At 41.5% G+C, this 21,201-nt stretch overlaps 1 protein-coding gene and 1 long non-coding RNA gene across 3 annotated transcripts in view; one reads left to right on the top strand and one right to left on the bottom strand.

The window, feature by feature from the left end:
* The window catches only part of PDZK1 (PDZ domain containing 1), an 11,468-nt gene extending 2,352 nt beyond the window's left edge, over positions 1 to 9,116 (bottom strand). Inside the window, exons 1-7 of one of the 2 annotated variants that reach the window (XM_030471739.1) lie at positions 9,028 to 9,116; positions 4,908 to 5,119; positions 4,343 to 4,595; positions 3,259 to 3,395; positions 1,798 to 1,993; positions 1,352 to 1,548; positions 657 to 851 (exon numbers count right to left, since the gene is read on the bottom strand). In XM_030471739.1, coding sequence (XP_030327599.1) covers positions 657 to 851; positions 1,352 to 1,548; positions 1,798 to 1,993; positions 3,259 to 3,395; positions 4,343 to 4,595; positions 4,908 to 5,117 — 1,188 coding nt within the window. In that variant the 5' untranslated portion in view covers positions 5,118 to 5,119; positions 9,028 to 9,116. Of the gene's footprint in view, positions 1 to 656; positions 852 to 1,351; positions 1,549 to 1,797; positions 1,994 to 3,258; positions 3,396 to 4,342; positions 4,596 to 4,907; positions 5,120 to 6,551; positions 6,573 to 9,027 lie in introns of those variants that run through there. The other variant, XM_030471738.1, reaches the window with a different exon arrangement.
* An 8,930-nt stretch (positions 9,117 to 18,046) lies between these two features.
* LOC115601625 lies at positions 18,047 to 19,911 on the top strand. The gene is made up of 3 exons (XR_003989424.1): positions 18,047 to 18,124; positions 18,831 to 18,929; positions 19,608 to 19,911. It is a non-coding gene; the product is annotated as an uncharacterized LOC115601625 (long non-coding RNA).
* The last annotated feature ends 1,290 nt before the right edge of the window (positions 19,912 to 21,201 follow it).

The following is a 21,201-nucleotide window of genomic DNA, read 5'->3' on the forward strand; positions in this document are numbered from 1 at the left end:
CCTAGGCATGATAAATGTGGAACCCACCAGTTTGGGATTTAAGATACATCTTGATTTTGGTAGACTTGTTATAGAAATGTGGCATGGTGGAATCATGAAGACAGGTGGAAAACTAATTTTCTTAATTATTGGCAAGTCCCTATCCAGTAATTTTAAAGTTAACTTTACTACGTTAATGTTACAGTAAGGTTACCTCTATTACATATATCCTTATTACATTACATATCCTTAGTAATGAGTGGAAACCTTCTCTCAAGAAAGCTAAAGGCAAAGACATGATTTGTTTGAGGTTCAACTTGTGCCAGCTGTGGAATTCAAAAAAGGTGGGTAGAGCAGGGTGAAGGTGTCTCACATTCAGGATGTTCTACAGACAGAAAAACCTATTTGAAATACCAATTTTGGCATGCTGGCCTCATGAATAAAAGCAAAAATGATGCAAAAGCTTGATTTCCCTTTTGTCTAGACGTCTAATAGCTTATTTTTTTATCTTGGTCCTACAATGTCAGTATGACTAACAGCTGCAGCTTTTGTCTGAGTGTGCTGGAGAAGAGACTTGTCTTGTGTGGCTTTTCCTGAAGGCATTTGCAGGACGGAAGAGAGGAAGTTGGCTGACAGACTACTTGGGCTTTTCCTTGTTCCTCATTCTACATTAATACCTCATTGATGAACAGTCCAGGCTTGTTCTTAATCATGTTTAAACTGAAGCCAAACCCACTAGGCCCTTTCACCATCTTGCAGATTCTTGGCTTGTGGTTCTCTTTCTGCTCAGTGTGCAATTCCACTCTTTCCTCCATTTTAGCTGGAGTTGGATCTTGTGCTTTGCAGTAGTATGAGAAAGGGGAAATCTGAGCCTGAAAAGAAGTCACAAATAAAACTTTGTTAGTATAAAAGCTTCCATTGTGAAATCTGTATCAGGCTTCACGATCAAAATGAACCGTTTGAAACCTTTTTAATGACTCAGACTTGAGCTGCAGCGAAGAGCTCTTGGCTATTAATTTCTGGCTGAGTGGAAAACTACAATGTTGATCTATGTGAGAAAGGAATTTTATTACTCGTTTTGTTCATAAATGGTTACACAGCTGCATAGCTCCGAATTTGTTGGTTTAAACTTCTGACCTTTCTTGTGGTGTGTTTTGTTCCAGTAGCGACTAAAAATCTGGAAGAGGTGAAAAATTTGGGTGTTTTGTGACTTGCTATACAAGTGCAAGGAGAGTTGCTGAAATACGGGTGTATCTTAGACATTTCCCACCAGTTGAAGTGTCTGTCAGAGCAGACTGGCTGTTTTATTGCTGCATATGTCTCTTCCTACTGATAAATTATCATTTCTAAGTAGTAGGTTGCATTTTCTTACCAGTTTATACATGGCGTCAGTCTCCTTATCCACTACCAACAGTGTGGTTTTTGCCTCAGACTGCTTAATTTTTCCCACTGCACTTTCATGGTCCAGACCATCCACCAGCTCTCCATTCACAGCTACTAAAATATCGTCGTCTTTGAGACCCGCTGTGGCTGCTGGGCTCTCAGCATCAACATCCTTGATTATATGATCTAAGATCAGAAGGAAGAAAAGATTGATGTGAAGGCTGGTTAGTTTGAAGACATTAAAATGCATGGAAAACCTGATTGTCAGAATTGCATGGTCGAGACCATTTCCCTCATGCAGGTCTGTTCCCAACACGTCTGTAGAGGACTTCTAGATGACCAGTGAGAAGCCAAAAGAGAATGAGGACTGCAAACCTTGTACCAGAAGAAACTCTATAGCCAATGGCATGGTCTGTGTGTTAACTGGATTCTTACCACCAGTATTTTGTTCCATCCGTAGATAAAAGCCATAACCATTTTCTCCTTTCTGGATCTCAATAAGTCGTGGTTTGAGGGGAAGCAATCTCAGGCTGGCACTCTCTTTGCTCAGTACCATCTTCTGGCTCTTGTAATACTGGTCTGTTTCTTCATTTGAAAGTAGAAACATAACACGATTCTCAGACTTCTTTACCTGTGATAATACGTATGCAGTCTTAGATGTCACCACTTCAATAATATGTGGGAATTGTAGATACTTTGGTAACGGGTGTACTGATACATAGTGATGTGTGAGTGCTGTTGATGAATGAGCCATAAGGTGTAGGCCATAGTACTATAAGTTGACTTCCCCCCTCACTCCCCTCCAGTCAGAAATTTGGGCCATGGCAAGATCTTCGGTATGTAAGATCTAGTATATATATATTTGAAGAAATTTTCTGCATTTCATACTGTGTTCCTGACCTTTAGGGAATTAGCTGCAGAGTGCCAAGAGGGTGGCATACAGTACCAGCAAGAATCCAGTGAGCCCCAGTAGATAATGCTTGGCTTATCTAGATATGGAACTCTACAATATAGACATATCGTGCCATTTATATGGCTATTTTAGTTTGCAGTGACAAGAGTCAAGTTTCTGCCACTCTTCCATCTCCCTGTATTAGTGATTCTGAGCTTTTTGTTTGTTCAGTCTCTCCAAGTCCATCCTTCTCTTATTCCCTTGTAGTCTAAAGCGTGCCCTTTTAACTCATCTTAACCAGCATCACTCTGCTGGTGCTGTTACAGTAGCTCAATAAAACACGGGTGTTGCACAGTTCCATAGTTAGTAGCGTGCACTGGATTGTGATGTTGGAATGCTGGAGCATGTACTGCCTATCTCATGGCTCTCTGAAATCTCTTCAGCTCCAGCTGCGTTTCAGCAGTGCCAACAGTGGAAAGCTGGAGGCCTCATTAGCAATATTCTTTGCAGATGAGGCCAGGCAGTGAAATTACTTGCACAGTAGTTTTCATTAGTTTTGTACTTCTTAACAGGAGAAAGGAACTACTGTCTAAAAGAATGAATTTTCCCTGTTCCGTGCTGACTGTATCACCAGAGAGTTCCCCCTCTTCCTGCCCTGAAAACCACATTTGATGACTTGCCCTCTTACTATTTGGAGTATTTCCAGGTCTTTTAGGAACAGAGCATGATTTATTTAATAGTGTTCCTGGCGGCAGCACACTTCTGTTATTTAAGATCCTTTGCCCTGTCCTGATGGCAGTATTTATTCAGAGTCAGTTCAAGAGGCTGCTTGACAACAGAGCCAAAGCAGAGGGGGTACTCTGCTGTGTTAATGATACATGAGCAGTAGCTTCCAGGATTTACTGTGAAGCATTCAAATCAGCCAGACCTGCCTCTTCAATATCCCTGGTGGGTTGCTGTGAAAGTGGGCCAGAACAGAAGATGAATCAGTGTACAACAAATACCTTTTCCACCGCTTCCTCATGTGTGTCATTTTCCACATTTTTTCCATTGATTTCAATCACGCGATCGTTATTTTGGACACCAGCCTTTGCAGCTGCTCCTTGTGATGAAAGGTCTACTATGAACAACCCCTTCTGTCCTAAAATAAATGAAAGCTCATTACACAGGGTAAGTCACTGACACACGCCTGAATTTAATGATTAAGGAAACTAAGTACTGATGACCTTGGACTCTGCTTACATGCAGATTACAGTGACACCACAAGTCTTCTACATAGACATACCTCCATCTCTCTTATTCTGTCCTGAAAAAATCACTTCTGTGGGGGTGGGAGGCATTTGTTCACTATCTGCAGCTCAAAAACCTTTTGTTTATCAAGAGTGCTAAAGGGGAGCATTGGATTTGATTCCCACCTCCTCCCCCTCCCAGTTTGAAGTGAGGAGCTGCTTTTGGTGTTGTTCTATACATTTCATAATTTCCTGTGTTTGGAAGGCTTCCATGTTTGGTCTTTCAGTTATATTACATTCTGAAATATCCTTTTTAGAGGTGATGCTCTCCAGAAGACTTCCCTATTCTGTTAACTGGCCTTGGAAGAAAGGCATATGTGGAAGAGGTTCAAAATCCCTTACTTTCTAAATGAAATAACTTACAAATTGGAAATGAGTTTATTACAGCTGTCTAGAACTTTATGTGCTGATACCTGAGGTTATTTGAAGGAATAGAACAGGACTTGATGTAGCATCTTGAGTGTATATCTGGTAATTGATCAGGGACTGCAAGTTTCATTTTGGTAAGTGGGCTTAAATAACAAGCAGAAAATAGCTTATTCTTTTTATCTGTCGCCCCATACTCTCCCCATCTTTTCTCCACCCCATAAGAAATGTGGTCCTTGGAAAACTGTGCACTGCATATGCTGTACAGAAAAGGGCTAGTGGTAGACCTGAGCTCATCATGCTTCTCACTTTCTGTTAGCAAGAGGAGTTTGTGTGTCCCCACTGGTCTCCACATGTTAACTGTGGTTGCCTCTGCCCTTGCTTGCCCTCTCTCTTTCTCTATACACACCATCTCTTCTCACCAAGCTCTCACCTTCTGTGGTTTTCAGAGAGAAGCCATAGCCTTTCTCCTCCTTCACTAGGTAGCAGAGCCGGGGTTGTGGAACTGCGGTGATTGCTCCATTGACCATGGATGGTGGGGGCTGCTGCTCCTGTTGCTGTCCTGTTGACACTTTTTGACCAAGCTCTTCCAAGTTTAGTCCTTCCTTTTCAGCCTTTTGATAGGATGCATCATCCAGAACAAGTAGTACAACAGAATTCCCACTGGTTTTGATAATCTCCACCACCTGTAGTGGGCAAGGTAAAATGGCAAGCATGTGCTAGAGCAATTGATCTAAAAGCATTCCCTGGGAAGGCTTGCACAATCTATTGCTTTTGTTGTCTCATCCCTCTGCTTATGCACTGTGGAGGCACCTCAAAGACATTTCATGCCCCTTGTGGGTAATGAATGCTGTGGGGAGATACTCCGAGCAGTTGATTTGGCTCTTGGATTTCCTAGCTGAAGGTGTCATAAAAACTGGAAGAGAAAGCTTCACATAGTGGCACTGGGTCTGGGTAATGGGGGAGTGGTGTGGATCCCAGGCTAAACAGAGAAGTACCTGTATGTGTTCTTGCTTGTCTACAAACACACCATTAACTCTAAGGACTCTGTCTCCATCCTTCAAGCCAGCCTTTTCAGCTGGGCTGTTCTTTTCCACGTTCCTGATGAGATGTCCTGCTGTGTCTTTCTCAAGACGCAGGTAGAATCCAAAAGTCTTCTGGGGCTTTTTGGTCAGTTTACATTCTCGGGGCTGGAGAAGAGAAGTCATCTCTAGCAGAGAGGATGGAAAAGATATGTGTCAGTAAGAACAGTAAGCTTACCTAGCTATACTCCCTCTCTACATATAGAGGCAGTTTGCTTCTGTTGGGTTTTTGCTTCCTGGGAAATCCAGCTGTGCAAAGCTGAAGTTAGTTAACAAGGATAGGGAGAAGAAACCAATCCCTTTTCCTCCCCCCTCCTCACTTTTCTTCTCTCCCTATCTCAAATGAAGTTGAGCAAGATGCAGAACTGGAAGAAAGAAGTTGTCTGCCTGTGACAACGTGGTGAAAATTGAGGTGAGGATTTAATACCTGAATTAAGTCTTTGAGAGGAAAAATAACAGCAACCCAAAAATACTGGAACACTGTAGGAAAGTTGTGTAACAAAATGGGATTTCACAGAAGCGCGGAATGGTCAGGGTTGGAAGGCACCTCTGGAGGTTGTGTGGTCCAATGCCTCTGCTCAAGCAGGGCCACCTAGAGCCAGTTCCCCAGGAACCAAGCCTTGACAGCTCTTGAATATCTCCAAGGAGGGAGGGAGGCTCCGTTACTTCTCAGGGCAACCTGTGCCAGTGCTCAAGTCAATCTCTTAGTGATAAAAAGCATCCTTACGTCCAGATGGAGCTGGTTGTGTTTCGGTTTGTGCCCATTGCTTTTTGTCCTGTCACTGGGTACCACTGGAAAGAGCCTGGCTCTATCTTTACACCTTCCCTGCAGATATTTTTATATACTAAAAAGTTTCCCCTGAGCCTTTGCTTCACCAGGCTGAGCAGTCCCAGTTCTGTCAGCCTTTTGAGTATCTCCAAGGATTGAGACTCTACAGCTTCTCTGGGCAACCTGTGCAGGTGGATGAGCAGCTGGGATCAAGGAAGACCCTCATTGTCCTAACCAGGCTTTCCTCTTCTTAGTTATTTTAGCTAAACAAAATTAAGTTTTGGGAAGGACATTGTAACTGTGGTGTTATTGTTAATGAGCACAGGGTTTGCATTGAAGGGTGGAAAGCAAGGACTATAAAGGAACTAGGAAGACCCTTGTCTATGCTTAAAAAGCTTTTTTTTCTTCTAGCTGTGTTCACTATTTCTACATCTCAGTTTTCATACAAAAGAGTGCACTTGCTCTATTTCTGTGTCCTTTAGGAGCTGCTGGTAGAATCAAAGTTCTTGGAGCTGGCCATGTTTTCCTCTGCCTTTGAATCCTAATTAAACACTCTTTGATTCTATTATGAAAAGGAGCTAACAGGGCTATTTCACTTTGGTATTTCATTATACATGAGACTTGGGTAAGATATGAATGCAGGTATTGTGAGGTCTAACAAAAGCATAGAATATTCAGGCATACACCTAGTGACAATGTGAATGTGCCATCAGGTAATCACTTGCAGGAGAGGTAATTTAATACTGCCTGGTCTGTGTGGAACAAAACAGGAGCTGAGACAGTGCACTTACCTTGCAATTCTTGCATGAATCCTGAAATGACCATAAAGCCTCAATTTGCTGCCTGATGAAAGCTTTATCTCCATCCCTGATGACTTTAACAATGACAGGAGATGTAATCAATATAAAAATGTGAAATTGTGTGAGAAAGGAAAGAAATTAAATTGGGTTTAGAAATGGCAGGCTGCTGAAGTTACTGCAGTAGTTTGATTCAAATGATTTCTCAATGAATTTGTGACAACTGGAGCAGAATTTCCAGTCGGCGTTTCCAGTGTGCTGTGTTAATTCCCCAGAGAATTTGAGGCCAGCTGGTTAAAGAGTATACTTGATGCTGGGAATTGCTACCAGATTGGTGTTAGGCAGTGACCTTCGTCCTCCAGAGGTTTTGGAGCAAATCCTCCTAGAAGCTGTGTCAAGGCACATATGTCAAGGGCAGGAAGGTGTTTGGGATCTGACAGCATGGATTTACTAGTAATCATAAAAGATACCTGATGAACCTGATAACTTTACATAATGAGTGGACTGGCTCTGTGATGGGCAGAGAGCAGTGGATGCTGTTCACCTTAACTTTTGCAGTGTAGCCATTCTGGTGTCACATGTACTGGATAAGCAGACTACTAGATGATGCAGAGAATTGTCTGGGTCACTAGGTTGAGGGGTTTGATCAGTGGTGTATAATCCAGCTGTTGGGTGGTTATTAGTGGCATTCTTTTGCTATTTAGGGGGGACCTCAGCAGGCTGGAGAAATGCGCTGACAGAAACCTCATGAAGTTTAACAAAGAAAAGTGAAAAATAGTCTGTGTCTAGACCATGCACAACAATACAGGCTGATTGCTGGCTGGCCAGAAGGCGGCATTGCTGGATAGCGCTCAAGTGCCCAAGTTGGATGTGAGTCAGTGGTGTACCTTTGTGGTACTGTATCCAGCAGGTCAATGGAAGGGATCATTCCCCTCTCTTGGGCACTTGTGAGACTGCATGTGAGAACTGTCTCCAGGTTTGAGCTCCCTTAAGTAATTGAGGTGATTAAGGTTTTGCAGCACATAACGTTTAAGGAGACAGAGAGAGCTGGGTTTGGTCAACCTCGGGAAGAGAAAGTAAAGGGAAGATCTTATTGATGTCTTCAACTGCCCGACTGGATTGTTTAGAGAACACAGAGCCAGATTCTTAAAGTTAAGAGGATGAGAAGCAACAGACAGGCTATGGCAAGGGGAAGTCTAATTAGACAGTCATAAAGGCAGCTTTTCATCTTGGGGGCTGTCAGATACTGAAACAGGTGCCCAGAGAGGCTGTGGAGTCCCCATCCTTGGAGATACTCACCTGGATGGGGCCCTAGCAACCTGATCTAAGTTGGTCTTGTTTTATATGGGGCATTGGACCAGATCACCTCCAGAAGTCCTTTTGAACCTAAACTCTTTTATGCTTTTATGAGGTAATGAATCTCTCGTTCAAGTGATGCTTATCACGAGCAGGAATATTGCGTACTAAAAGTAAGCAATAGGTGTGACCAGGGAACAGCTCCAAAGGTAGTTGTCTTAGGAACTCCTGCCAAAGATCCATAATGATAAAGGGACAAGACAACTGCAGATAACTTCGTCCAGTTGGAAAGTCCAGGTAATTTGCAACCTTGCTTTGTATTTTACTGGAAAGATTTCTTTTTCTGCCTCTCTCTACTGACAGAAGTCTGTCAAAAGGCCAAAGTTGTGTTGCAAAGATAAGCCATTAACCACAGCCTAATAAATACTAAGAAAATTGATGTTTGCATGTAAATATTTCTATGTAACTCCAGGTTTTTTCTTTCTATCACCTGTGTGACTAATATGTGTGGGAAATGGCCTTTTTTCTTTTCCCTTTTATTTTGAAGTAGCTGGGGTCAAATTGTTCCATGATAGCAGCTTACTGCAGAACTACCTGTGTGGTTACCCATGCTACAAGACTGTTTGCTATTGAAGGTGAAAGTGCATTGTTGAGTTTAGTTGGGCAGCATATAGAGCAGTATGGATTTGTGGTGAAGGTTTGGCAGAGATGCCACTGAAGCTGGATAATATGGGGAATTTCAGCATGCAGGCATAAGAAGCCTGCAGATCATGATTCCCTTGTTCCCCTTGGTCAGGTGCCTTGTACTTTTTTGGGTGTCTGTAGTTGCACTGGGACTCACTCCATATAGGGATGGGCTGCCCTTACATTTGGCCATTGTTGGAATGCATCAGACTGCATTGATAGCAACTACAACTCATAGCAGTTTTTCTTGACAAACGCTGGAAATCTGTGCTAATTCCTGAAGTTAACATGCAAAACCAGTGATACACAAAGCTGAAGAAACAGTAGGCTTTTATGGGAGAGATTATTCCTTTATATTTAGAAATGGAGGGAAGGTTACACTACACTGCATACTACTTTTAATCCATGAAAGCTTTACATGCAAAATTATTTGGATTGTAAAAAGGAGTTTTCTAAGGGAAGAGGGATTAACAAAAAAGGAATATCTTACCTGTATGTCGTGTGGAGCAGCATTCACAGGAATTCTCTTTTGCTGCCCCTACTGGGGCAGTATCTATAAGTAAGGCTGGACTTTGATTGGGCAAAGGTTGATTTAAAAGATTATTTATTTAACCAAGATTCACTAAATATGTTCAACACCTTGATAGGCTGCCTTGTCCTTGCTTGCAGAACTGCTAATCACATGCATGTCTTGGCAGCTTAGAATTTTGTTCTACTTATAACTATACTGAAAAACTTGAGGAGGTCACCCGAGGCAAACCTGTAAGAAATGTCTTAGCAGGAGCAGGTTTGGATTGTGGTGGATTGACCTGGGCCAGCAGCATTTGACTGCAGATCAAGAGGTTACTGGTTCAAATCTGTATGCCCCATGTTAGATGCCAAATAAAGGGCTGTGATGGGTTAATCTTGGCTGGCAACCAGATGCCCACTGAGCTGCTTTCACTCCCCTCCTTTACAGAACAGGAGGGAGAAAATAGGATGAAAAGGCTTGAAGAATTCAAGGTAAGGATAGTAATTGGGAGAGATAGAATGAAAAATATGGGCTTGTGCTGGAGGGGTGTCTCTGACCGTTAAGGCCATCACACATGTGAAACATGTACTGCAATCAAGTGACCTGTGTGTGTAAAGCTTTCTTGGAATAGCGAGCGGGAGGTGGCTGAGCTATCAGTATTGTGAGTCCTGACAAATTGGCTACGCTGGACCACCGCTCCGAACCTGACAAAGCAAGTGCTATGTATTTACCATGGTGGAAGCATCTACGGGTGACTGAAGACATACCCTGTAAACCATGCCATTGCTTGAAATGCAGTCCTGAGCCTTGAAAGTCAAATTCTCTGACATGGTACTCCAGAAATAATCCAGTCAGACAGTGCAACTCATTTCTGAAATAACCTCATACAATCCTGGGCCAAGAAACATGGCATTGATTTGGTCCACCATAAAACCGATCACCCACAAGCCTCTGGAAAGATTGAACAATAAATGGACTGTTAAAGACTATGTTGAGAGCATAGAATGCTGGGGAATGGAAGCAGTGAGATGTAAGTGTAGCAGAAGTCACTTGTATGGTCAGCACCAGATGATCTGCTGACTGCCCTTGGTCTTGGTGTACCAACATACTTAATGAATTGATCATGTGAAGTTCTTGATAAAATCTCATTCAATTTTAGAAAGTTTTAAAATTACTTATTTCCTTCATTCATTTGCTGTACCCGGTAGTGCCAGGATGATGGCACTTACTTAACTTACTTATTCACATCTGAAGAGTTTATACAGAAAAAAAAAGATGTAGCAAATCTCTGGATCACTCCAATATTTCTTTTTTAAAGTGGTTTTGTTTTGTTTTGGGTTTTGGTTTTGGTGGGTTTTTTTATTGTGACTCACCAAGATTGCTTTAAGAGCTGGTGAAGAAACCACTTTCATGGATCTCACCCACTGGATGAGAGGAGTAGAAAACAGAGCTGTTAATGAAAGACTGGTGAACTAGACCTTTAATGTTTGTAATTCAAGTGCAAAGTTACAAAGTTCAGTCAACTAAAAGGTGCTTTTTGTTATTAACACAGTTGTACAAGGAGTCCAACCCTAAATTTGGATGAATATATTTCATATGTTTGGTTCTGAGGATAGTTATGTTTAAATGATAGGTATTGGTGCCAGCACTATTCTATTGACAAAAGGTTTACGTAGATACTTTGCTGTAAAAATATTCCCTTGCTTTAAATATTTAATGTTAGCAACTATACCAACCACAGCTGAACTTTTTTGCCTGGGTGCATGTACATCCCTTAAAAATTGATGTAATGAAGATTTCTAAATAGTGTTTGTTTATATATATATATATTATATTGCTTACTGCATCCTTGCTGACCACAAGGTCACTAATTCCCTTGCAGCACCATCCTGTTTGTTATGAATCCAACAAATAGTTAAAGAAAATTCATTTTTAAATGCAGCGTGTTGGGAGGATACAGGCGTATTCGTGTCCTATGCTGACTCCAGCTGGGACAATTGTAAATCTGTCCCCTACTCCCTGCAGAAAATCATGCCCTTGCAGCTGAGCTCTGGAAAGGTGGTACATTTGGTCTAAGACATCACAGCCCAATGTATTAACAAGAGGCAACATCACTTTCAATTTATATTAATATGCAAGGCTGTGAACTGCAGTGGCTGAAGGGCTGTGATTTGCGACCTCTGTCAGGTAGAGATATGCTCCCTGAAGAAGTTGCTGTTCCCATCCAGGGGAGCAGCGGCCTCTTCAGCTTTCGTTCCACAGCTAAGTCTGACAGGGATTATGAATCAGAGCCTTGGACTGTTTTAAGGTCTCCTTCAGTAGAGTAATAGGAAGATATTCTTAATTTGTTCTTGTATTTAAGCTGTTAAAAATCTGTACAACACTTTCCCTTTGCCCCTTACTTTGCCACTGATGTTTTTTCCACTCCGGTTTGGCAAGTATTATATAAAGCAGCATGTGATTTGGTAATAGGAATATTTGGTTCACTGAAGTCCTCCTTAATCATGAGGCAAAGTGCATTTGAGCTACCAAATGAATATTCATAAGTCATCCTGCACGTAGCCAAGTGGTAATTAATTCTTTTTCTTCTGGTGACCACATGCTCCTGATACAGTAAAGAGAGTCAGGGAAAAAAAAAGTATTGAGGGAGCAAGCATTGCAATCCTGCTGCTTTGCAGACAAAGGGGAGAATACTCCTCCTTTTAGCGTTTTGGGTTTATCTCTTCCTAAAAAATGAGGGAGGAAAAACACCCCATGTTTGCTCTCCCTGTGTTTGCAGCAAAGGAAGGTATTCTGTTATGCCCTGGACCTGTCAGTAAGGAATTATAGTGGCAGTCCACTTCCCCTAGGCTTTGCTCTTTGTGCTTTGAATATTGAATTGTCTTCTCTAGTGACCTTTTTTACTGGAGAATATAAACTATAAACGATACTTTCTTTTTTTAGCTGTTCTTTAGCTGTTCAACAGATATTTTGTATTGATCATGAGTTTGGGCTTTTAGATGCAGAATTTGTTACTGAGTTAACCGTGACGTTTGTCTGTACGGTTTCTTCTGCTATCACATCAGGCTGAAGTCAATGTTAAAAAATGGATATTTCTGTTGAAGCAAAAATTCAAGAGTCTTAGAAATGAGGAATTATGTGGGCTAAGTAGACTTTTCAGTGCAGCTATGTGTTCGTTCATAGTAAATGGCTGTACACATGTGTATATATTCACATGCATGCACAGCAATCAGTCTTCTGGCCTGTTTGGATAACAGCAGCTGAAGCTGGTTTGTTTAACACTGCTCAAATGGCAACGCCTTTGGAATTCTTCTGTTCCCTCTGGCACTTGTAACATGTGGGAAGACTTTTCTTTCCAGCTCCTCCTGTTGGGCATTTTCTGGACAAGAATTTCTTCAGTTCTGCCTTTTAATTGCTATATCATTCAATAGTCTTTGGGCATGCAAGGTGCTGAGACATAATGTTACAAATACACTAATCTGGCTTTTTCCACTCAGCACATGGAGCTTTATTTTTCTCATGGTACACGCCCTTATAAAACTGTTGTGGGTTTGGGTTTTGTTTTCTGATTTATGAACAGAATAAGTTACTTCGATCTGTTGTGTGTGCATTTTTTGCCCTCTGGAGATGGATTTCTGAATTTGACAGTAGACTGCGTTCCTTTCCTTTTAGGCTTTTGAAATATATAAATACTAAGTACTATGTCTACTTCACTATTTTCTTCAAGGAGCATTACGAAGAGATGCTTATGCAATCACTATAAAAATCATATATTCTTCCTCCAAAAATACAGCTTCATGAGCCAGGAAGTGTCAATCTCTTTCTTTTACCATGTTCCATTCCTCTTCCTGCTGCCTGTGTCCCATCTCATCCTGTTGTTCCCCCCAAGTCTGTAATCCATCCCAGAAATGCCCCTAATTTCTGTATTAACCTCTATATTACTGAGTATTTTATCTCACTTTGTCAGTAAATATATTATTGGTGGAGACTTGAATTGAGAGCAGCCCTGAGGAGAAGGACTTGGGGTGTTGGTTGATGAAAAGCTCAACATGAGCTGGCTTCAGTGTGTGCTCGCAGCCAACCGTATCCTGGGCTGCATCAAAAGAAGCCTGAGCAGCAGGTCAAGGGAGGTGATTCTTCCCCTCTACTCTGCTCTCATGAGACCTGCAGTACCGCATCCAGCTCTGGGGCCCCCAACACAAGAGAGACGTGGACCTGTTGGAGCAAGTCCAGAGGAAGGCCAAAGATGGTCAGAGAGCTGGAGCACCTCTTCTAGGGAGACAGGCTGAGAGAGTTGGGCTTGTTTAGCCTGGGAGACCTTATAACAACCTTCCAGTACCTAAAGGGGGCCTACAAGAAATCTGGAGAGGGACTTTTCAGCAGGGCAGGTAGTGACAGGAAAAGGGGGGATGGCTTTAAACTGAAAGAGTGGAGATTTAGATAAGATGTTAGGTAGAAGTTCTTCCCTGTGAGGGTGGTGAGGCGCTGGCACAGGGTGCCCAGAGAAGCTGTGGCTGCCCCATCCCTGGCAGTGTTCAAGGCCAGGTTGGACACAGGGGCTTGGAGCAACCTGCTCTAGTGGAAGGTGTCCCTGTCTGTGGCAGGGGTTGGAACTGGATGAGCTTTAAGGTCCCTTCCAACCCAAACCAGTCTATGATTCTATTCTGACATATCATTACCCTAAGCTTAGGCTGGACTAGTGTCTGGAAGGGTAAGGTGCATTAGCCTCAGCAAATGCAAACGATGTTGCTTCACAGAATCCAGAATTATTTTGACTCTTTTTTTGTATGCCAAGGACTTAACTTTTGCTTCAAACTTCTTACTGGGTGCATCCACTCTTGCTACAGGAGGGATTTAAATTGGAATGTCATTCATTTGCCATTCTCTCTTGCTGAGATCAGTGATCAGAATGGGAAGTCTGAATGTAGCCTTGAAGACAAAGAGAAATACAAGCTTCCTGTAGAAGTTTCCATCTTCTCAGTCACTCTGTATTTGCTTTCATGTTCGGGGAACTATTGTGTTCTGCTCTGGTGAGGCTTATATGATGCTTATAACACTGTTAATAGAAATGTGGGGGTGGATAATGCCTGCTCTTTATTAGTTCTTGTCACTTTGTGGCTTTGAAAGGCTTGTTATCTGTTATCACAAAAAGGAAATGGCTACTGCTATGCTTGGCGCTGCAGAAATGCAGAATGCAGCCCTTTTCCTGCGTGCCTATTGAAAACCGTTATTATAAGCTTTGAGAGGAATATAAATTTAGACACTATTCGAACCCAAGATTAATATGAGAGAAAAAATAGCATAAATGATTTATTTTAATATGGTGTAAAAACCACCAGAGTTGGTTATGAGCTTATATTTATTTGTTTAAAATCCCATCCGAACAAGCAACAGATCCTATCAGAAATCCATGCCTAAGTACTAAGGACAGACTAGATCTCCATAAAATGCATCTATGGAAATGAGGTTGGTATGGTTGTAAGAGTAAAACTGGTTTTGGTGACAGCATAGCTTGAGTCCCTGATTTCAGCTGGAAGATGACACTCAAGCTGTCTAGGAAATACCCACCTTCGTTTTAGCTGATGGCCTGTCTTGAAGGTCATCCTGCGTGGCGTGACTATATCTGGGCCTAAATAACTAAGTGATCGTGAAATGCTGAACTGTGTTCAGAGCTGGAGCAATGGGACATACCTTCTCAAGTAGGGAGAAGGAAAAGAAAATTTCTGTTATCCACAGACAGAGCTGAGGTTATAGTAAGCTGTTTCCTTGGGCAGGTCATCCAGAAGGGGAAGAATTTCAACATCTCTGTCACTGGGGAAGCCAGCATGAGCCAGAGAGAAACTCATGTGTGTGGCAGTAAGCTTCATGGTGTTTGAGTCCATATAGCCAGTGACAAGATCCCAAGAAGTTCAGCAGAAGTAGTTCATTCGACTGTCTTGTGCTTTTTGTTTCACCTTTGCAGGGGGGCAGTTGTACTGTTATCTCTTGGTTTTCATTTGTCTGTGCACATGAAAGATTCCCAACAGAGTCCTTTAATGATTTCCTAAACTTAAACCACGACTTGTACCTCAGTCAGATTCTCATTTGTTAAGGGTTGTATTTTAAGCTGCTGCTGCTATGTGATTTAACTGTCATACTTTCTTTAAAGCCCACTGTGTCCTGAAGAAGAGGTTGATGGAATAAGAACCCTGCATAATTATATTTAGTGACAGTAAGGTGTAAGGAAAAAGTAGCTAATGGACACTTAAATCAGGTAGGCATTTATATTAAGGGAATTGAAACTGAGAGATGTTGTCATCATCTTAAAGTCTCCTAGGGTGAACTTTGTGAGTGGTGATGATCTGTTATACCAGTTTGAGAGTTTAATCACTTGATAATGTTACACCGTGAAGTCACATATTTAATTAGCTTAGATAACAGAACATTGATTTCTCAAGGCTTGTTTGCTTTTGTGTTATTTGATTGATGTTATTAGTTTTATGATTTTGATAAAAAAGGTGCATCTTTTCAGTACCTGGGCCTATTTTCTTTACAGTAACAGAATATGTATATCTCGAGGTACAAAATTTGTAAGCTCGTTGTGTTCTCTTCAAATTTAGTTCTGAACTGCTTCACAGCATGATTAATAAAAATAATGGTCACTATGGAAAAAAGCCTGATGTTTTAATTCAGTATAGAACTCTTTGGTTTTGATGCTTTGGTGGTTTTATTTTTATTCTAGATATAAGAAAGTAAAAATGACACCTTCTCATTTACAGAGCTGAAAGCTGGAGTTGGAGCTGTCGGGATTTGGTTCTAGGAAAACTTTGTAGGTCCTCTGAAATGAGTTTTTGGAACCTCTTGCAAATACTGCATGTTGTGTTATAGATCAGTTGCTGCCAACAGCTAAATCTCACTTGGTTATCTTCTGTATATGTTTTTCCTCATGACTATACTGTTTTTCATTTGTAACAGATGATCTAGATGAAACTGAACTTTACTTTCTCTCTTGCTATCTGAATATTATTTGCATACCACTGAGACAAATCCTGGAATTTGCCTTATTGGAATTTTTTTTCATTATCATGGGTATGTGTATGTGAAGGTGATAGTCTAATGCAGCCTTAGGACACATTTTTCAGGGTATGTATTTCTCTCATGTTGCCTTTAGGATGAAAATATTGAGATTTCAATAGCTAAAACCTATCACTGATTGTATCTTTTGATTTAGTATAAACACATACAACATACAAAAGCTGAAAGCATCTTTTTTTTTTTTTCCCATGAGAAGGTAGGTTCCAAAAGGTAGAAAATACACAGGACACATATTCTATTCTCTGATATTGTGATCTGTGTTTTTCCTACCTATGATTTATCCTCGTCTTGCAATCTTGTAATGAAAACTTGTTAACTGTTGTATTGAATCTGATGGATTTACTAACACTGAGACATCTGAGGAGATCTTTTGCCTTAAAACAAATGGGCCCCTATTCAGATTTATTCAGCAAGTAGAACTTTGCTACTTGCCTTATTTATTTATTTTATTTTCTGTATGGTTGAAACTGGGGATTTTTTCCTCCTGTAAGCCCTGTTTGAAGTAACATGGTAGGTGTTCTAGGGGGTGTTTCATTGCACCCTCGGTATTTTCCTATGTTGCTCAGCTCAGATGCCCATGAAGAACGCACACACAGCTCACTTAAAGCCTCCCTAGGCGTTTCTCAAATAAAAAGGCTGTTCACTGCTTTATTTCTGAGAAGAAACCTCAGAGACACATTCAATCTTGTTTGCTTGTGAATATGTATTCACTGGCTCCACCAGTTACAGGCTGAGTAACTGGGATTATGCTCCACTGACAGACCTGTTGCTGAATGGACTTCAAAGAACGTGTTGCTTGTTCTGCAGGAGAAGTGATTGCTTTGGGATTTGGCATGAGAGAAAGTGGAAGGAGAAAAGAGAAAAAGAAGTTAATAATCTTGCTTTGCTCTCTGAATTGTGCACACTTCGTGAATGGCTGATATTTGTGCCAGAGCTCTCAAGTCAGCACCTATTACGGATGTGGTGTCATCTTAAGGAAGCTTGGAAGCAACTCTGGAAACTCATGGCTTTGCCACACAGAGCCTGTACATTTTCAGTAAATGTGTCTGGGACATTGAACTACTTCCTGCTAATAGCTGGGATTTTGATTGCTTTAATGAGTTGCAGAGGCTGTGAACTGGCAGCTCCATTCCCCTTATGTTCACCACTAAGCTCTGTGTATCTCAAAAGCTGTTAAAAGAGCAACTGAACTCATGCTTCTTGTCTGCACTCTGGAAAGGAAACCTCTTCAAAGTCTTTTAAGTGCCCAAAAATTACTGGGTCATCTAAGGGAAGAATTGTTAGCTAAGCTGGCCTTAGTTGGTAAAAGCCAATAAAATCCCCTGGTCCTGGGTAGCTGACCTATAACTGAAAGCTTGACATCAGAAAGTGCATGGGGACCCTTTTAGAAAGCCACTAAAGAGCTGAAAGGTAAGTGAAGAATAGGTATTGTAGTTACAATAACAGAGAAACCAACCAGACATTCAACTTCTTGCAAGTACAATCCACACCGTGTGAATTTCTTTGCAGTATAGAAAAGTGTAGATAAATGCTTCATTATCATTTTCACTCCCACCATTTCACTCCCCTCCTCTACCAAAAAGAAGATCTGAGCATACCCAAGAGAAATTAACTCAAACAAGTACACAGATTACAAGCACTGGACAATATGGAACAACAGAGGTCCTGCTATGGCTTTCTTCCACATCTTTGTCTAAGGTGGTAGGTGAGAGGTGAAAAAACCCCCAAACCCCAAGCAAATAAAACCAAAGCTTTTGGGTTTTGTTTACTTATTTAAGCTCAGAATCTCTCAAGGCACCCACCCATTTGGAAAATGGAGGCCAAGCACACCACTCATGCTTTTCTTCTTCCTAGAACTGTGCCAAGCTCCCTTTGTGTCTGACACTGAAACATTTCTGAAAGACAGCTTTGTTTTTCTAGGGAAAAGGAAAACCTATATTCTGAGGTGACAAAAGAAGCTCTCCTGCCCCTTAACACTGGTCTGAAACAGGAGGATGTTGTGGTAAGCATTATTTTTTTTGTTTCATTCAGAATTTCTCTATTTTTTCCTGATGATCACATCAAAATTCTCCTACTCAGAGTACAAATACACTTGTAATAAGAGCTGAGTTATTTTTGTCATTGAAAAAGATACGCCTGTAACCCGTTGTTCTGTACATTCGTTTTAATGTCTTGAGACAGTTTGCTGGGAGCCAAGCTCTTGCCTGTGCTAGCCAAACAATTTAATGCAGGTGCCCTCTTGAGGAAGAGAAACAATTACAAAGGCCTCTGCGTATGCAAACAATTACAAAGGCATTCTGCTTTTAGGAATTTGTTGACAGTTGTTCAGTTCACCACAGCCTGTGTCAATAATTGTGTGATTGTGGTCTAAGTCCTAAATTTCAGCTGTTTTAGCTACTGCCCTCTGAGCCTCAATAAGCCTGTTGCCTGCAACTTGAGTTTGCAGATAGTACCTGTGTGTGCTCTGGTTTGTGCTATCTGTCATCTTGTTGGTTTGTTTATTTCTTTTTTATCTCTGTCTTATCTAAACGCAGAGGGTTATTTTGTCATTTACAAGGTCATTGCTTCAGGGAGAGGTCCTTGCACTTTTGACTGCTCTGTAAAGCAGAGGCTTGCAGTACCAAGCTAAGTGATACTAGCTCCATCCTCTGTACCATGAAAAGAACTCATGGATAACTATGATTTTTTTCTTCTCTTCCCTTTTTTAGTGCAGAAGATGACTAAGATCACAGGGTTGCTCACCAGGCCTGGAGGCAGCAGCCTTCTACTGGTGTTCCAAATGGCAGCTTTGGCGATGCTGGTATCAGGTAAGTAGCCCTGGCAAGGAAAAGCATGCTGTTGGCATTTTTTAAAGCCTGTTTAGGAGTTACTTGTTGTGGCAGAGATGCTGCCTGGGTTATGGGAAGGAAAGAATATCTATTGCAATAAGCTTCCAGCAGGGCCTGCTCTGCATGATGTTTCTCAGCCTTTTGTTTTCTCCATGATGAATTTTTCCCAGGGAGATAGGAGGCAAAATCTGATCCCGAAAGAGCAGTATGTTGAGCCAATTAGTATTTTCATATTATCTTTCCATGGAATAGTTCAATATTTGATGAAAGCAAAAACCTTCAAGTTGAAGAGAAAAACTAGACAACCCCTCAAAGCATCCCTATCCCCTGATGCTTTCGCTGTCTTTTTTGAAGAAAGGATGCTCTTTGCATCTTCCATTTTTATGAAAATAACAAACTTTATAGACAATATTCTTTTTGCATAATGCCTCTGCCACAAGATCTGTGATAGGAAACAGATTTTTCTTCCTCTCACATGAGGGAAAATGTGTTGTTTTTATCATGGTACCTGTTATCTTGGGCACTCTGTGCACATCTGGAACATGAGATAGCCTGGACTTTCACAGCGTATGAACAAATGGAGAAGTATGGTGAGGGAGGGGGAGTTGGCTTGGTATACATATCAGTTCAGGTAATGTCTGCTCTGTTCCACCACAGAACACACTATGCTGGAAGTAATTTATGCATCTACCACAAATTAGCTGGAAGGAGGAGAAACCCTGAATTTGAATTGCCTCATCAGGCATCAACAGGATCAGTCATCACAAATGAAGGCTCACTGGTATAAAAAAAACCAAAGATGCAAACTGAGGCTGGGTTTGGAAAGGAGATAGAAAGCTTGTACCTCTCCTGAAACTTAGACCCCAAGGCAAAATTCACATCCTCTCTGCTCCTGAAAATTCAGAATGTCAAGCAGACAGTGGCCGCTATCAATGCAGAGCCAAAAGAAAGAACACTTTCTGACTGCTATGGGCCGCTTTATTAGAGTGAATGTAACAGGTAAGCTCTATGTGTCCAGGAACTTTCTAGCAGAGGGAGTTGTGAGATCACATCCTTGTCTCTGAAGCAAAATTTCTGCATGCTGGAAACTGTTCATGGAGATGTATCCTCTCCTCCTAGGGTGTGAAAGTGAAAATGATTGCTGCCACACTGTGACATGTGGAGTAAGTTTCATACTCCTCTGTCTTTTCATCTATGCATGCTAAATGCAAGACTGACATGTGAAGAATGTTGGGGATTTGCTTTAGATCGGCTGTGGATCTCTCTGAGCTAACGGGAATAGTTTCCCAGGGGATTTCTACTCCGAGCACCCTTACCACAGCTGAAAGGAACGGGGTGGAAAAAGCAGTGTGGGAAAATGTGTGTCAGTCTTGGGTTAGCTGCAGGTCTGCCCCAGTTCACCTTGCATCTGCTCTGGGTTTATAGCCATAGCTACATTCACAGGTCGGAGAGGTGTTTTCTCTAAAATGGAGATCTGTGTATCTTCTTAATAAGAAGCCTCTGTGTATGCAAACAGGGCAGCCTTATAGCCTCTTGAATTCACTGTAGTGTATGTAGAACTCAGGGAGGATTGGTGCTTAGAGGGAGTGGGAGTTGAGATATGGCAGCCATCACTAAGTTATTTATTCTTATTGAGGTGATTTCTTTTTCTCTTGCTTCATTACTCAGATTAAAAATACTTTGCAGAAAGACTGAAGGGATGAAACATACAGTGGCACTGCCCCTGTACTATCATTTCTCTACAGGTCTTAACTGATCGCATGGTATGGTGTCTTCTGCTTGTGCCAAGTGACTTCAGCTCCAAGCCTTCAGCAGAAGGGAATATCTATTTGGCGTAACTAGCCAAGGTTCTCATCTGGTGGTTGTAGCCGCGGTGAGGTACTAGAGCTTTGTTAGGATGGTTCTGATCAAGGGCAGGCTGAGAAACCAGCTCGTATTCCTTCCAAGCTGTTCCCAGCTTTGTTAAAACGTAGGGATTATATTAATCATTTCCCTTCTTAAAGTTCTCTCCAACATATTTTGATTAAAAATAAAATACAAATTCAGTTGGTTTTCTGCCACTAAGTTTTAGGTAAGGGCAGATGCAGTTCTTCAGACTTTTATTTGCATGTTGGTCATTATATCAGGTGCGACCGTTGTCAATACCACAGAGAGGACAGAGGGTGACCTGGAACAGAACAAAGCTCTGAGATGGATTCTGAGCTGGAGAAGGTGCAGGCTGTGGTCATGATATGCTGGATAATTTTGTATG

The sequence above is a fragment of the Strigops habroptila genome, chromosome 2, assembly GCF_004027225.2.
Source record: "Strigops habroptila isolate Jane chromosome 2, bStrHab1.2.pri, whole genome shotgun sequence".
In the NCBI taxonomy this organism is placed as follows: Eukaryota; Metazoa; Chordata; class Aves; order Psittaciformes; family Psittacidae; genus Strigops; species Strigops habroptila.